The sequence below is a fragment of the Zonotrichia albicollis genome, chromosome 3, assembly GCF_047830755.1.
Source record: "Zonotrichia albicollis isolate bZonAlb1 chromosome 3, bZonAlb1.hap1, whole genome shotgun sequence".
In the NCBI taxonomy this organism is placed as follows: Eukaryota; Metazoa; Chordata; class Aves; order Passeriformes; family Passerellidae; genus Zonotrichia; species Zonotrichia albicollis.
Window position 1 is genome coordinate 1652189 of NC_133821.1, and position 17193 is coordinate 1669381.

At 42.9% G+C, this 17193-nt stretch overlaps 1 protein-coding gene across 1 annotated transcript in view; it reads right to left on the reverse strand.

The window, feature by feature from the left end:
* Positions 1–17193, reverse strand: part of DRC1 (dynein regulatory complex subunit 1) — a 51091-nt gene that overhangs the window by 5161 nt on the left and 28737 nt on the right. The window contains exons 7-11 of the mRNA XM_074537374.1: positions 15768–15890; positions 9438–9577; positions 6790–6924; positions 3003–3232; positions 2–27 (exon numbers count right to left, since the gene is read on the reverse strand). Coding sequence (XP_074393475.1) covers positions 2–27; positions 3003–3232; positions 6790–6924; positions 9438–9577; positions 15768–15890 — 654 coding nt within the window. The remainder of the gene's footprint in view (position 1; positions 28–3002; positions 3233–6789; positions 6925–9437; positions 9578–15767; positions 15891–17193) is intronic.

Consider the following 17193-nt stretch of genomic DNA (forward strand, 5'->3'; position numbering starts at 1 on the left):
TCTGCTCCGCTTTTCCAGGCTTGTTCCCTGAAAATCCCAGAGGGAAAAATCATGGCAGGAATATCCCTTGGGGCGACTCCAGGAAAATCCCACCTGGAGCAAGATCCCCAAATTGTGGGAATCCCCTGGAAAACAAAGCTCCTGGGATCACAGCTGCTTCTTGGGACTGGAAAAACTGGGAAAAATCATAGCAGGAATATCCCTGGGAAATATTCCAGGGAATCCATGGAAAAAAAAAGCTCCTGGGATGAGAGATAATCATGGGAAAACCAGGAAAAATCATGGCAGGAATATCCCTTGGAGATGAGGCAATTCAGGGATGGAAACTCCTGGAAGATCCCAAATCATGGGAATCCCTGGAAAACAAAGCTCCTGGGAAAACTGGGAAAAACACAGCGGGAATATCCCTTGGAATGAGCAAACTCAGGGATGGAAACTCCTGGAAAATCCCAAACTGTGGGAATCCCTGGAAAACAAAGCTCCTGGGATGAGAGCTAAATCCTGGGAAAACCAGGGAAAATCATGGCAGGAATATCCCTTGGAATGATTCCAGGGAATCCCTGGAAAACAAAGCTCCTGGATCACAGCTGCTTCCTGGGAAAACCAGGAAAAATCATTGGAATGAGCAAACTCAGGGATGGCAACACCAGGAAAATCCCAACTGGAGCAAGATCCCAAATCATGGGAATCCCTGGAAAACAAAATTCTTGGGATGAGAGCTAAATCCTGGGAAAACCAGGAAAAATCATGGCAGGAATATCCCTTGGAATGAGGCAATCCAGGGATGGAAACTCCTGGAAAATCCCAACTGGATCAAGATTCCAAATTGTGGGAATCTCTGGAAAACAAAGCTCCTGGGATCACAGCTGCTTCTTGGAATTGGGAAAACTGGGAAAAATCATTGGAATGAGCAAACTCAGGGATGGCAACACCAGGAAAATCCCACCTGGAGCAAGATCCCAAATTGTGGGAATCCCTGGAAAACAAAACTCTTGGGATGAGACCTAAATCCTGGGAAAACCAGGACAAATCATGGCAGGAATATCCCTTGGAATGATTCCAGGGAATCCATGGAAAACAAAGCTCCTGGGATCACAGCTGCTTCTTGGAACTGGAAAAACTGGGAAAAATCATAGCAGGAATATCCCTGGGAAATATTCCAGGGAATCCATGGAAAAAAAAAAGACTCCTGGAAAACTGGGAAAAACACAGCGGGAATATCCCTTGGAATGAGCAAACTCAGGGATGGAAACTCCTGGAAAATCCCAAACTGTGGGAATCCTTGGAAAACAAAGCTCCTGGGATGAGACCTAAATCCTGGGAAAACCAGGAAAAATCATGGCAGGAATATCCCTTGGAATGAGGCAATCCAGGGATGGAAACTCCAGGAAAATCCCACCTGGAGCAAGATCCCAAACTGTGGGAATCCCTGGAAAACAAAATTCCTGGGATGAGACCTAAATCCTGGGAAAATCAGGAAAAATCATGGCAGGAATATCCCTTGGAATGATTCCAGGAAATCCCAGGAAAACAAAGCTCCTGGGATCACAGCTGCTTCTTGGAATTGGGAAAACTGGGAAAAATCATAGCAGGAATATCCCTGGGAAATATTCCAGGGAATCCATGGAACACAAAACTCCTGGAAAACTGGGAAAAACACAGCGGGAATATCCCTTGGAATGAGGCAATTCAGGGATGATGACTCCTGGAAAATCCCAAATCATGGGAATCCCTGGAAAACAAAGCTCCTGGGATGAGACCTAAATCCTGGGAAAACCAGGAAAAATAATGGCAGGAATATCCCTTGGAATGAGGCAATTCAGGGATGGAAACTCCTGGAAAATCCCAACTGGAAGATCCCAAACTTTGGGAATCCCTGGAAAACAAAGCTCCTGGGATCACAGCTGCTTCTTGGAACTGGAAAAACTGGGAAAAATCATAGTAGGAATATCCCTGGGAAATATTCCAGGGAATCCCTGGAAAATGAAGATCCTGGCATCACAGCTGCTTCCTGGGAAGGAAAAATTATTGGAACGAACAAACTCAGGGATGGCAACTCCTGGAAAATCCCAACTGCAACAAGATTCCAAACTGTGGGAATCCCTGGAAAACAAAGCTCCTGGGATGAGAGCTAAATCCTGGGAAAACCAGGAAAAATCATGGCAGGAATATCCCTTGGAATGATTCCAGGGAATCCCTGGAAAACAAAGCTCCTGGGATCACAGCTGCTCCTTGGAACTGGAAAAACTGGGAAAAATCATAGCAGGAATATCCCTGGGAAATATTCCAGGGAATCCATGGAAAAAAAACACTCCTGGGAAAACTGGGAAAAACACAGCGGGAATATCCCTTGGAATGAGCAAACTCAGGGATGGAAACTCCTGGAAAATCCCAAATCATGGGAATCCCTGGAAAACAAAGCTCCTGGAAAACTGGGAAAAACACAGCAGGAATATCCCTTGGAATGAGCAAACTCAGGGATGGCGACTCCTGGAAAATCCCAAATCATGGGAATCCCTGGAAAACAAAGCTCCTGGGATGAGAGCTAAATCCTGGGAAAACCAGGAAAATCATGGCAGGAATATCCCTTGGAATGAGGCAATCCAGGGATGGAAACTCCTGGAAAATCCCAACTGGAAGATCCCAAATCGTGGGAATCCCTGGAAAACAAAGCTCCTGGGATCACAGCTGGTTCCTGGAAATGGAAAAACTGGGAAAACTGGGAAAAATCATTGGAATGAGCAAACTCAGGGATGGCGACTCCAGGAAAATCCCACCTGGAGCAAGATCCCAAATTGTGGGAATCCCTGGAAAACAAAACTCCTGGGATGAGACCTAAATCCTGGGAAAACCAGGAAAAACCCAGCAGGAACATCCCTTGGAATGAGCCAACCTCAGAATGGCGACTCCAGGAAAATCCCAACCGGAAAATCCCAAGGATTCGTGGGACACAAGAACCTTCCCAAACATGGAAAATTCCCAAGGAATTTACGGATTCCCACCTCCCAGGAGCTTGCTGGCCAGCTCCATGGCCTCCCTCTTCTCCTGGATGTCTCCCAGGGGTCCCACGTTGTCCATGAACCAGAACCGGGGCTCTTCCCATGGAATTCCCAGCTGCTGCACGTGCAGGAGCCGGTCGGCTTCCAGAACCTTCCGGATCAGCGCCTTGGCCTCCTCCTCGTTGGCGATCCACACCCGCCGGAAGCGCTCGGAGCGGCTGCGCGCCAGCTGCCTGGAAAAACATGGGAAAAATTCCAATTGTTCCTTTTTTAAAATTTTAATTGTAATAAAATTGGAGTCATAAAAATGTGGATCATTATAAAATTCCTCGTTCACGATCCAAACCCGCCGGAAGCGCTCGGTGCGGCTGCGCGCCAGCTGCCTGGAAAAACATGGAAAAAATTCCAATAATTCTGTCTTTTTAAATTTTAGAAGTTGTAATAAAATTGTAAACATAGTAATTAAGTTAGAGAAATAAAAAATCTGGACAAGTTGGATTTAGGGTAATAAAATTGGAATGAAATTCCTCGTTCACGATCCAAACCTGCTGCGTGCCAGCTGCCTGGAAACATGGAAAAGTATGGAAAAATTCCAATTGTTCTTTTTCTTAAATTTTAGAATTTTAATTGTAATAAAATTCTAAAAAGATATAATATATTTGGAGTGATAAAAATGTGGATCATTAGGGTTTAGGTTAATAAAATTGTAATAAAATTGTAATAAAATTCCTTGTTCATGATCCAAACCTGCTGGAACCGCTCGACCCTGCTGTGCGCCAGGTGCCTGGAAACATGGAAAAATATGGAAAAAATTCCAATAATTATTTTTCTTAAAATTTTAGAATATTAATTGTAATAAAATTGTAAAAATAAAAATTGGGATAATTAGGGTTTAGGTTAATAAAATTCCTTGTTCATGATCCAAACCTGCTGGAACCGCTCGGCGCGGCTGCGCTCCAGGTGCCTGGAAAAATATGGAAAAATGGAAAAAATTCCAATTGTTCCTTTTTTAAAAATTTTAAAATTTTAATTGTAATAAAATTGTAGTCATAAAAATGTGGATCATTAGGGTTTAGGATAATAAAATTGTAATGAAATTCCTCGTTGGCGATCCAAACCCACCGGAAGCGCTCGGTGCGGCTGCGAGCCAGCTGCCTGGAAAAACATGGAAAAATATGGGAAAAATTCCAATCATTCTTTTTTAAAATAGTGAAAGTTTCATTGTAATAAAATTGTATAAATAGTAATTAAGTTAGAGAAATAAAAATGTGGATCATTAGGGTTTAGGTTAATAAAATTCCTCGTTCACGATTCAAACCTGCCGGAACTGCTCGGTGCGGCTGCGCTCCAGGTGCCTGGAAAAATATGGAAAAATGGAAAAAATTCCAATTGTTCCTTTTTTAAAAATTTTAAAATTTTAATTGTAATAAAATTGTAGTCATAAAAATGTGGATCATTAGGGTTTAGAGTAATAAAATTGTAATAAAATTCCTCGTTGGCGATCCAAACCCGCCGGAACCGCTCGGTGCGGCTGCGCGCCAGGTGCCTGGAAAAACATGGGAAAATATGGGAAAAATTCCAATCATTCTTTTTTAAAAATAGTGAAAGTTTCATTGTAATAAAATTGTATAAATAGTAATTAAGTTAGAGAAATAAAAATGTGGCTTTTTAGGGTTTAGGTTAATAAAATTGTAATGAATTTCCTCGTTGGCGATCCAAACCTGCTGCGAGCCAGCTGCCTGGAAACATGGAAAAATATGGAAAAATTCCAATTGTTCTTTTTCTTAAATTTTAAAATTTTAATTGTAATAAAATTGGAAAAATATACAATATAATTGGAGTCATAAAAATGTGGATCATTAGGGTTTAGAGTAATAAAATTGTAATAAAATTGTAATAAAATTCCTCGTTCATGATCCAAACCTGCCGGAACCGCTCGGTGCGGCCGCGCGCCAGCTGCCTGGAAAAACATGGGAAAACGGGAAAAATCCAATAATTCTTTTTCTTAAATTTTAGAATTTTAATTGTAATAACATTGTAAAAATATACAATATAATTGGAGTCATAAAAATTTGGATTATTAGGGTTTAGGATAATAAAATTCCTCGTTCGCAATCCAAACCTGCCGGAAGCGCTCGGAGCGGCTGCGCGCCAGCTGCCTGGAAAAACATGGAAAAAATTCCAAAAATTATTTTTCTTAAATTTTAGAATTTTAATTGTAATAAAATTGGAGTCATAAAGATGTGGATCATTATAAAATTCCTCGTTGGCGATCCACACCCGCCGGAAGCGCTCGGTGCGGCTGTGCGCCAGCTGCCTGGAAAAACATGGAAAAAAATTCCAATAATTATTTTTCTTAAATTTTAGAATATTAATTGTAATAGAATTGTAAAAATAAAAATTTGGATCATTAGGGTTTAGGATAATAAAATTGTAATGAAATTCCTCGTTGGCGATCCAAACCCGCCGGAACCGCTCGGTGCGGCTGCGCACCAGCTGCCTGGAAAAACATGGAAAAAAATTCCAATAATTATTTTCTTAAATTTTAGAATATTAATTGTAATAAAATTGTAAAAATATACAATATAATTGGAGTAATAAAAATTGGGATTATTAGGGTTTAGGTTAAGAAAATTCCTCGTTGGCGATCCAGACCCGCCGGAAGCGCTCGGCGCGGCTGCGCGCCAGCTGCCTGGAAAAACATGGAAAAAATTCCAATCGTTCTTTTATTGAAATTTTAGAAGTTGTAATAAAATTTTAAAAATAGTAATAAGGTAAAAGAAATAAAAAAGTGGATAATTCAGATTTAGGATAACAAAATTGTAATATAATTGTAATAAAATTCCTCGTTGGCGATCCAAACCTGCCGGAACCGCTCGGTGCGGCTGCGCGCCAGCTGCCTGGAAAAATATGGAAAAAATTCCAAAAATTTCCAGCTGCCTGGAAAAATGGGAAAATGGAAAAATTCCAATTGTTCCTTTTTTAAAAATTTTAAAATTTTAATTGTAATAAAATTGTAAATATTATATGATTTTTATTAGATATTTATATACATTTAACCCATTACTGAAAAGTTAATACAGCATAACTTTCTAACATAACAGATATAACATAATATGTGTTAATTAATTAAATCATTAAAAATTAATTTTAATATTTCCTTTCATTCCCATTATTCCACATTAACAATTCCCAAGAAGCCAAAATGAAACCCTAACATAAGACATATAATATAATATGTGTTAATTAATTAATTAACTCATTAAAAATTTAATTTTAATATTTTATTTCATTCCTATTATTCCATATTAATAATTCCCAAAAAGCCAAAATGAAACCCTAACATAAGACATATAATATAATATATGTTAATTAATTAAATAATTCAATAAAAAATTAATTTTAATATTTCATTTCATTCCTATTATTCCATATTAATAATTCCCAAAAAGCCAAAATTAAACCCTAACATAACACATATAATATAATATAATATAATATAATATAATATAATATAATATAATATAATATAATATAATATAATGCAATGTAATATAATATAATGTAATGTAATGTAATGTAATGTAATGTAATGCAATGCAATGTAATGTAATGTAATGTAATGTAATATAATATAACATAATATACTATGTGTTAATTAATTCATTAAAAATTAATTTTAATATTTCAATTAATTCCTATTATTCCATATCAATAATTCCCAAGAAGCCAAACCGAACCCCCCATTTTTCCCAGGCCAGGGATCCCCGGGAATCCCGAGCGTCCCCACCTCATCCTGTTGCGCGTCTCCTGGAACTGCCCCACCACGCGCTCCAGCTCCAGCTCCAGGCTCTGCTTCTCCTCCTGGAACTTCACCTCCTGCTGGGCCATCCTGGCCTTCAGCAGCTCCAGCGTGGTCCGGAACCTGGGCAAGGATGGAGAGATCGGAGTTTGGGATGTGGGAAAAGATTTGGGATTCCATGGGAAGGGACGGAGAGCCCGGATTTTGGGATGCGGGAAAAGAGTGCCCGGATTGTGGGATGTGGGAAAAGCTCAGGAATGGGATGGGATTCCATGGGAAGGGATGGAGAGCCCGGAGTTTGGGATGTGGGAAGAGCTTTGGGAACGGGATGCGATTCCATGGGAAAGGACGGAGAGCCCGGATTTTGGGATGCGGGAAAAGAGTGCCCGGATTGTGGGATGTGGGAAAAGCTTTGGGAATGGGATGGGATTCCATGGGAAGGGACGGAGAGCCCGGATTTTGGGATGCAGGAAAAGAGAGCCTGGATTGTGGGATGTGGGAAAAGTTTTGGGATTCCCTGGGATTCAGGATGGAGAGCCCGGATTTTGGGATGCGGGAAAAGCTCGGGAACGGGATGGGAGTCCCTGGGAAGGGACGGAGAGCCCGGATTTTGGGATGCAGGAAAAGCTTTGGGAATGGTTTGGGATTCCCTGGGAAAGGACGGAGAGCCCGGATTTTGGGATGTGGGAAAAGAGAGCCCGGATTGTGGGATGTAGGAAAAGCTCGGGAACGGGATGGGATTCCATGGGAAGGGACGGAGAGCCCGGATTGTGGGATGTGGGAAAAGCCTGGGAATGGGATGGGATTCCCTGGGAAAAGCTTTGGGATTCCCTGGGATTCCGGACAGAGAGCCCGGATTTTGGGATGCAGGAAAAGAGAGCCCGGATTTTGGGATGTGGGAAAAGAGAGCCCGGAGTTTGGGATGTGGGAAAAGCTTTGGGAACGGGATGGGATTCCCTGGGAAAGGACAGAGAGCCCGGATTTTGGGATGCAGGAAAAGACAGCCCGGATTTTGGGATGCGGGAAAAGCTTTGGGAATGGTTTGGGATTCCCTGGGAAAGGACGGAGACCCCGGATTTTGGGATGTGGGAAAAGTTTTGGGATTCCCTGGGAAGGGACGGAGAGCCCGGATTTTGGGATGTGGGAAAAGCCTGGAAACGGGATGGGATTCCCTGGGAAGGGACGGAGAGCCCGGATTTTGGGATGCAGGAAAAGCTCGGGAATGGGATGGGATTGCCAGGGAAGGGACGGAGAGCCCGGATTTTGGGATGCAGGAAAAGAGAGCCCGGATTTAGGGATGCGGAAAAAAAGGGCCCGGATTTTGGGATGCGGGAAAAGCTTTGGGAATGGTTTGGGATTCCCTGGGAAGGGACGGAGAGCCCGGATTTTGGGATGCAGGAAAAGCTTTGGGATTCCCTGGGAAGGGACGGAGAACCCCGATTTTGGGATGCGGGAAAAGCCTGGGAATGGGATGGGATTCCATGGGAAGGGACGGAGAGCCCGGATTTTGGGATGCAGGAAAAGAGAGTCCGGATTTTGGGATGCGGGAAAAGAGAGCCCGGATTTTGGGATGCGGGAAAAGCTTTGGGATTCCCTGGGAAAGGACGGAGAGCCCGGATTGTGGGATGCAGGAAAAGCTTTGGGAATGGGATGAGATTCCCTGGGATGGGATTCCCTGGGAAGGGACGGAGACCCTGGATTGTGGGATGCGGGAAAAGCTCGGGAATGGGATGGGATTCCCTGGGAAGGGACGGAGAGCCCGGAGTTTGGGATGCGGGAAAAGAGAGCCCGGATTTTGGGATGCGGGAAAAGCTTTGGGATTCTCTGGGAAGGGACGGAGAGCCCAGATTTTGGGATGCAGGAAAAGAGAGCCCAGATTTTGGGATACGGGAAAAGAGAGCCCGGATTTTGGGATGCGGGAAAAGCTTTGGGAATGGGATGGGATTCCATGGGAAGGGACGGAGAGCCCGGAGTTTGGGATGCGGGAAAAGAGAGCCCGGATTTTGGGATGTGGGAAAAGCTTTGGGAATGGGATGGGATTCCCTGGGAAGGGATGGAGAGCCCGGAGTTTGGGATGCGGGAAAAGTTTTGGGAATGGGATGGGATTCCATGGGAAAGGACGGAGAGCCCGGATTTTGGGATGTGGGAAAGCTTTGGGAATGGGATGGGATTCCCTGGGAAGGGATGGAGAGCCCGGATTGTGGGATGTGGGAAAAGAGAGCCCGGATTTTGGGATGTGGGAAAAGCTTTGGGATTCCATGGGAAGGGACGGAGAGCCCGGATTTTGGGATGCGGGAAAAGCTTTGGGATTGCCAGGGAAGGGAGGGAGAGCCCGGATTTTGGGATGTGGGAAAAGAGAGCCCGGAGTTTGGGATGTGGGAAAAGCTGTGGGAATGGTTTGGGATTCCCTGGGAAAGGACGGAGAGCCCGGATTTTGGGATGCAGGAAAAGAGAGCCGGGATTTTGGGATGCGGGAAAACCTCGGGAATGGGATGGGATTCCCTGGGAAGGGATGGAGAGCCCGGATTTTGGGATGCAGGAAAAGAGAGTCCGGATTTTGGGATGCGGGAAAAGCTCGGGAACGGGATGGGATTCCCTCGGGAACGGGATGGGATTCCCCCGGGTTCGGGATTTACCGGTTGATTTTCCGTTTCTGCAGCGATCTCAGCGTGGAATTTTCGATGTCCAGCTGCCGGAGCACGTCCAGGTTGTAATCCAGCTTCACCTGGTTCAGGTGGTGCAACCCCTTCATCTGCCGCAGCTTCCACTCCAGGAGCTGCAATTCCACACAGAATTCCATGGAAATTCTATGGAATTCCATGGGGAAAAACCCCCCAAAAATTCCATGGAAAAAAACCCCACAAAGAATTCCATGGAAATTCAACGGAATTCCATTGGAGGGGGGAAAAACCCCACAAAGAATTCTATGGAAATTCCATGGGGGGGAAGAAAACCCCACAAAGAATTCCATGGAAATTCCATGTAAAAAAAAAAAAAAAAAAAAACCACAAAGAATTCCATGGAAATTCTATGGGAAAAACCCACAAGGACAAACCCACAAAAACATCCCCTTCATCTGGCGGAGTTTCCTCTCCAGGAGCTGGAATTCCACAAAGAATTCCATGGAAATTCAATGGAATTCCATGGAGGGGGGAAAAAAACCCCACAAAGAATTCCATGGAAATTCCATGGAAAAAACCCACAAGGACAAACCCACAAAAACATCTCCTTCATCTGGCGGAGTTTCGTCTCCAGGAGCTGGAATTCCACAAAGAATTCCATGGAAATTCAATGGAATTCCATTGGGGAAAAACCCCGCAAAGAATTCCATGGAAATTCTACGGAATTCCATGGAGGGGGGAAAAACCCCACAAAGAATTCCATGGAAATTCCATGGGGAAAAAAAAAAACCCACAAAGAATCCCATTGAAATTCCATGGGAAAAAAAAATTGAAATAATTCCATGGGAATTCCATGGAAATTCCATGGGAAAATCCCACAAAAACATCTCCTTCATCTGACAGAGTTTCCTCTCCAGGTGCTGGAATTCCATGGGGAAAAAATAAAAAAAAATCAGAAAGAATTCCATGGAAATTCCATGTGGGGGGGAAAAAAATCACAAAGAATTTCATGGAAATTCCATGGGAAAAAAACCCCAAAGAATTCCATGGAAATTCCATGGGTTTCCCTAGGAAAAACCCCACAAAGAATTCCATGGAGAAAAACCCCACAAAGAATTCCATGAAAATTCCATGGGAAAATCCCACAAAAACATCTCCTTCATCTGCCGGAGCTTCCTCTCCAGGAGCTGGAATTCCACAAAGAATTCCATGGAAATTCTACGGAATTCCATTGGGGAAAAACCTCACAAAGAATTCCATGGAAATTCCATGGTTTTCCCTAAGAAAAACCCCACAAAGAATTCCATGAAAAAAAAACCCACAAAGAATTCCATGGAAATTCAATGGAATTCCATTGGGGAAAAACCCCACAAAGAATTCCATGGAAATTCTACGGAATTCCATGGAAATTCAATCACAAAAACCCACAAAGAATTCCATGGGAATTCCATGGGAAAAACCCACAAAAACAACCCCTTGATCTGATGGAGCTTCCTCTCCAGGAACTGGAATTTCATGGGGAAAAAATAAAAAAAAATCAGAAAGAATTCGATGGAAATTCAATGGAATTCCATGGGGAAAAACCCCACAAAGAATTTAATGGAAATCCCATGGGGAAAAAAAAAACCCACAAAGAATTCCATGGGAATTCCATGGAAAAAACCCACAAAGACAAACCCACAGAAACATCTCCTTCATCTGCCGGAGCTTCCTCTCCAGGAGCTGGTATTCCACAAAGAATTCCATGGAAATTCAATGGAATTCCATGGAGGGGAAACCCCACAAAGAATTCCATGGAAATTCCATGGGGGGGGGGAAAAAACCCCACAAAGAATTCCATGGAAATTCCATGGGAAAAACCCACAAAAACATCCCCTTCATCTGCCGCAGCTTCCGCTCCAGGAGCTGCAATTCCACACAGAATTCCATGGAAATTCAATGGAATTCCATTGGGGAAAAACCCCCCAAAAATTCCATGAAAAAAAAACCCACAAAGAATTCCATGGGAATTCCATGGGAAAATCCCACAAAAACATCTCCTTCATCTGCCGGAGCTTCCGCTCCAGGAGCTGGAATTCCACAAAGAATTCCATGGAAATTCTACGGAATTCCATGGAGGGGGGAAAAACCCACAAAGAATTCCATGGAAATTCCATGGGGGGGAAAAAAAACCCACAAAGAATTCCATGGAAAATCCATGGGAAAATCCCACAAAAACATCTCCTTCATCTGACGGAGCTTCCTCTCCAGGAGCTGGAATTCCACAAAGAATTCCATGGAAATTCTACGGAATTCCATGGAGGGGGGAAAAACCCCACAAAGAATTCTATGGAAATTCCATGGGGGGAAAAAAATTGAAATAATTCCATGGGAATCCAAAGGCAAAAATCCCAAAAAACCATCAGGGAATTCCTTCCCACCCCAAATCCCAGTCCCAGCTTCAATTTTTACTTCCAGGAATTTTTGTTTTATTTTTGGGATATTTTTCAATAATTTGGGAAAAAATATTGGGATATTTTACAATTAATTGGGGAATAAAATATTGGGATATTTCACATTTATTTGGGGAAGAAAATATTGGGATATTTTACATTTATGTCAGGAAGAAAATATTCCTAAAATCCTGTATTTGTTGGGACTATTTTTACACTTTTATTGGGATATTTTACACTTATTTGGGGAAGAAATATTGGGATATTTTACATTAATTTGGGGAAAAAATATTGGGATATTTTACATTTATTTGGGGAAGAAAATATTGGGATATTTTACATTTATTTGGGGAAGAAAATATTGGGATATTTTACTCTTATTTGTGGTTAAAATATTGGGATATTTCACACTTATTTAGGGAAGAAAATATTCCTAAAATCCTGTATTTGTTGGGACTATTTTTACACTTTTATTGGGATATTTTACACTTATTTGGGGAAGAAAATATTGGGATATTTTACATTTATTTGGGGAAGAAAATATTGGGATATTTTACACTTATTTGGGGAAGAAAATATTGGGATATTTTACATTATTTTGGGGAAGAAAATATTCCTAAAATCCTGTATTTGTTGGGACTATTTTTACACTTTTATTGGGATATTTTTCTCTTATTTGAGATAAAAATATTGGGATATTTTACATTTATATGGGGAAGAAAATATTGGGATATTTTGCACTTATTTGAAATAAAAATATTGGGATATTTTACATTTATTTGGGGAAGAAAATATTGGGATATTTTACATTATTTGGGGAAGAAAATATTCCTAAAATCCTGTATTTGTTGGGACTATTTTTACACTTTTATTGGGATATTATATATAATTTGGGGAAAAAATATTGGGATATTTTACATTAATTTGAGGTAAAAATATTGTGATATTTTACATTTATTTGGGAACAAAATATTGGGACATTTTGCATTAATTTGGGGAAGAAAATATTGGGATATTTTACATTTATTTGAGATAAAAATATTGGGATATTTTACATTAATTTGGGGAAGAAAATATTCCTAAAATCCTGTATTTGTTGGGATTATTTTTACATTTTATTTGGGATATTTTACAATTATTTGGGGAAGAAAATATTGGGATATTTTACACTTATTTGAGATAAAAATATTGGGATATTTTACATTTATTTTGGGAAAAAAAATTGGGATATTTTGCATTTTTTTGGGGAAGAAAATATTGCTAAAATCCTGAATTTGTTGGGACTATTTTTACACTTTTATTGGGATATTTTACACTTATTTGAAATAAAAATATTGGGATATTTTACATTATTTGGGGAAGAAAATATTCCTAAAATCCTGAATTTGTTGGAACTATTTTTACACTTTTATTGGGATATTTCACTCTTATTTAGGGAAGAAAATATTGGGATTTTTTCCACTTATTTGAAATAAAAATATTGGGATATTTTACACTTATTTGTGGTTAAAATATTGGGATATTTTACATTAATTTGGGGAAGAAAATATTCCTAAAATCCTGTATTTGTTGGGATATTTTCACTCTTTTATTGGGATATTTTACAATTATTTGAGATAAAAATATTGGGATATTTTACATTTATGTCAGGAAGCAAATATTCCTAAAATCCTGTATTTGTTGGGACTATTTTTACACTTTTATTGGGATATTTTGCAATTATTTAGGGAAGAAAATATTGGGATATTTTACATTTATTTGTGGTTAAAAAGTTGGGATATTTTACATTAATTTGGGGTAAAAATATTGGGACATTTTCCACTTATTTGGGGAAGAAAATATTGGGATAATTTACATTTATTTGAGATAAAAATATTGGGATATTTTACATTATTTTGAGGAAGAAAATATTCCTAAAATCCTGTATTTGTTGGGACTATTTTTACACTTTTATTGGGATATTTTACACTTATTTGAGATAAAAATATTGGGATATTTTACACTTATTTGGGGTAAAAATATTGGGATATTTTCCACTTATTTGTGGTTAAAATACTGGGATATTTTACACTTATTTAGGGAAGAAAATATTCCTAAAATCCTGTATTTGTTGGGACTATTTTTACACTTTTATTGGGATATTTTACAATTATTTGGGGAAAAAAATATTGGGATAATTTACATTAATTTGTGGTTGAAATACTGGGATATTTTTCACTTATTTAGAGAAGAAAATATTCCTATAATTCTGTATTTGTTGGGACCATTTTCACACTTTTATTGGGATATTTTACATTAATTTGAGATAAAAATATTGGGATATTTTACATTAATTTAGGGAAGAAAATATTCCTAAAAATCTGTGGAAAACTTTCCCTGGCAGCACCCGAGGGATTTCTCTGTTGTTTATCCCTGTTCCCAAGGCTGCTCCAAAAAAACCAGGAAAAAGTTGTGGAACACAAAATTATCTCTGGATCCTCGCCCAGGAACATCCCAAGGTTGTTTTTCCCAATGTTTTTCGGGAATTCCCTGGGAATGCTGAGCTCCCATCCCCAAAGATTCCGGGAACATCCCACGCTCCTGAATTATCGGGAACTGAGGAGCTGCTGGAGCGGGGCCAGGGAATTCTGCAGGGCTGGGAATGTGCAGCTGGATCAGGGAAGGATCCAGGGAATCCTTGGAGCCTTTTCCAGAGGGAAATTCGGGATTCCAGAGCTGGGATTTGGGATTTGGGGGTGAAGGATGGAGGGGCAGGAGGCAGGGAATGGCTTCCAGTGGGAATTTTGGGAGCTTGGGATGGTGGGATCTTGGGAAGGGATTCCTGGCTGGGCTGGAATTCCCAAAGAATCCCTGGCAGTGTCCAAGGGTGGGTTTGGATCACCCTGGCATGGTGGGAAGTGTCCCTGGGATGGGATTGAAGGTCCATGGATCCCATCCCAAACCATTCCGGGATTCTGGGATCAAGGACACTCAGGATCCATCCCGAGGGATTTTTATGGAATTCAGGGAAGGGAGACCCTTCCTGGAGTCCCCAATTCCCAGTGAATCCCTGGATCCCAAAATTCCTTCTCAAGGAGGAGTCGGGATGGGGATGGATCCAGGCCTGGAGAGCTGGGAATGTGCAGCTGGATCAGGGCAGGATCCAGGGAATCCTTGGAGCCTTTTCCAGAGGGAAATTCGGGATTCCAGAGCTGGGATTTGGGATTTGGGATGAAGGATGGGAGGGGCAGGAGGCAGGGAATGGCTTCCAGTGGGAATTTTGGGATCTTGGGAAGGGATTCCTGGCTGGGCTGGAATTCCCAGAGAATCCCTGGCAGTGTCCAAGGGTGGATTTGGATCACCCTGGGATGGTGGGAATTGGGATTGAAGGTCCATGGATCCCATCCCAAACCATCCTGGGATTCTGGGATCAAGGACCTACCCAGAGGAATTTTTATGGAATTCAGGGAAGGGAGACCCTTCCTGGAATCCCCAGTTCCCAGAGAAAATCCCTGGATCCCAAAATTCCTTCTCAAGGAGGAGTCGGGATGGGGCTGGATCCAATGCCAGGCTGGGAGAGCTGGGAATGTGCAGCTGGATCAGGGGAGGATCCAGGGAATCCTTGGAGCCGCTTCCCCATCCCAAAGGGGCTCCAGGAGAGCTGGGATTTGGGATGAAGGATGGAGGGGCAGGAGGCAGGGAATGGCTTCCAGTGGGAATTTTGGGAGCTTGGGATGGTGGGATCTTGGGAAGGGATTCCTGGCTGGGCTGGAATTCCCAGAGAATCCCTGGGAGCATCCTAAGGAAAGTTTGGATCACCCTGGGATCACGGGGGTGTCGGGGCTGGAATGGGGTGGGATTTGAGCTCCCTTCCCACCCAAACCATCCCGGCATTCCCAGAGGTGATTCCCGGATCCGGGGCCTCTCCCGGTACCTCCACGTCCTCTTCCAGCTGCCACTTGAGGCCGTCGTGGGTTTCTGTGCTGGCGTCCTGCAGCTCGTTCAGCTGCTGCTCGAAATCCAGCGCCTGGTCCACCTTCCTCCGCAGGAACTCCAGCTGGGGCAACGGGGAGAAGCTCAGCCAACCCCATCCCACCTCCTCCGACCTCATCCAACTCCATCCCACCTCCTCCGACCTCATCCAAACCTCATCCAATCCCATCCAGCCTCCTCCGACCTCATCCAACCTCATCCAATCCCATCCCACCTCCTCTGACCTCATCCAACTCCATCCAGCCTCCTCCAACCTCATCCCACCTCCTCCGACCTCATCCAAACTCATTCCATCCCACCCAGCCTCCTCCGACCTCATCCAACCCCATCCAATCCCATCCAGCCTCCTCCAACCTCATTCCATCCCATCCAGCCTCCTCCGACCTCATCCAACTCCATCCCACCTCCTCCGACCTCATCCAGCGTCATTCCATCCCATCCAGCCTCCTCCGACCTCATTCCATCCCATCCAGCCTCCTCCAAACTCATCCAATCCCATCCCACCTCCTCCGACCTCATCCAACCTCATTCCATCCCATCCAGCCTCATCCAACCCCATCCCACCTCCTCTGACCTCATCCAACTCCATCCCACCTCCTCCAACCTCATCCAAACTCATTGCATCCCACCCAGCCTCCTCCAACCTCATCCCATCACCTCCAACCTCATCCAATCCCATCCCACATCCTCCATCATCCAACCTCATTCCATCTCATCCAACCTTCTCCAACCGCATCCAATCCCATCCAACCTCATCCAATCCCATCCCACATCCTCCAACCTCATCCAACTCCATCCAACCTCCTTCGACCTCATCCAACCTCATTCCATCCCATCCAGCCTCCTCTGACCTCATCCAATCCCATCCCACCTCTTCCAACATCATCCAACCTCATTCCATCTCATCCAGCCTCCTCCGACCTCATCCCATCTCCTCCAACCTCATCCAATCCCATCCCACCTCCTCCAACCTCATCCAATCCCATCCCACATCCTCCATCATCCAACCTCATTCCACCCCATCCAGCCTCCTCCAACCTCATCCAACCTCATCCGACCTCATCCAACCCCATTCCATCTCATCCCACCTCCTCCGACCTCATCCAATCCCATCCCACCTCCTCTGATCTCATCCAACCTCGTTCCATGCCATCCAGCCTCCTCCAACCTCATCCCATCTCCTCCAACCTCATCCAATCCCATCCCACCTCCTCCAACATTATCCAACCTCATTCCATATCATCCAACCCCATCCCAACCCCATCCAACCTCCTCCAGCTTCATCCATCTTTATCCAAACTTATCCAACCTCATCCAACCTCCTTCAATCTCCTCCAACCCCATCCATCCCAATACATCCTCATCCA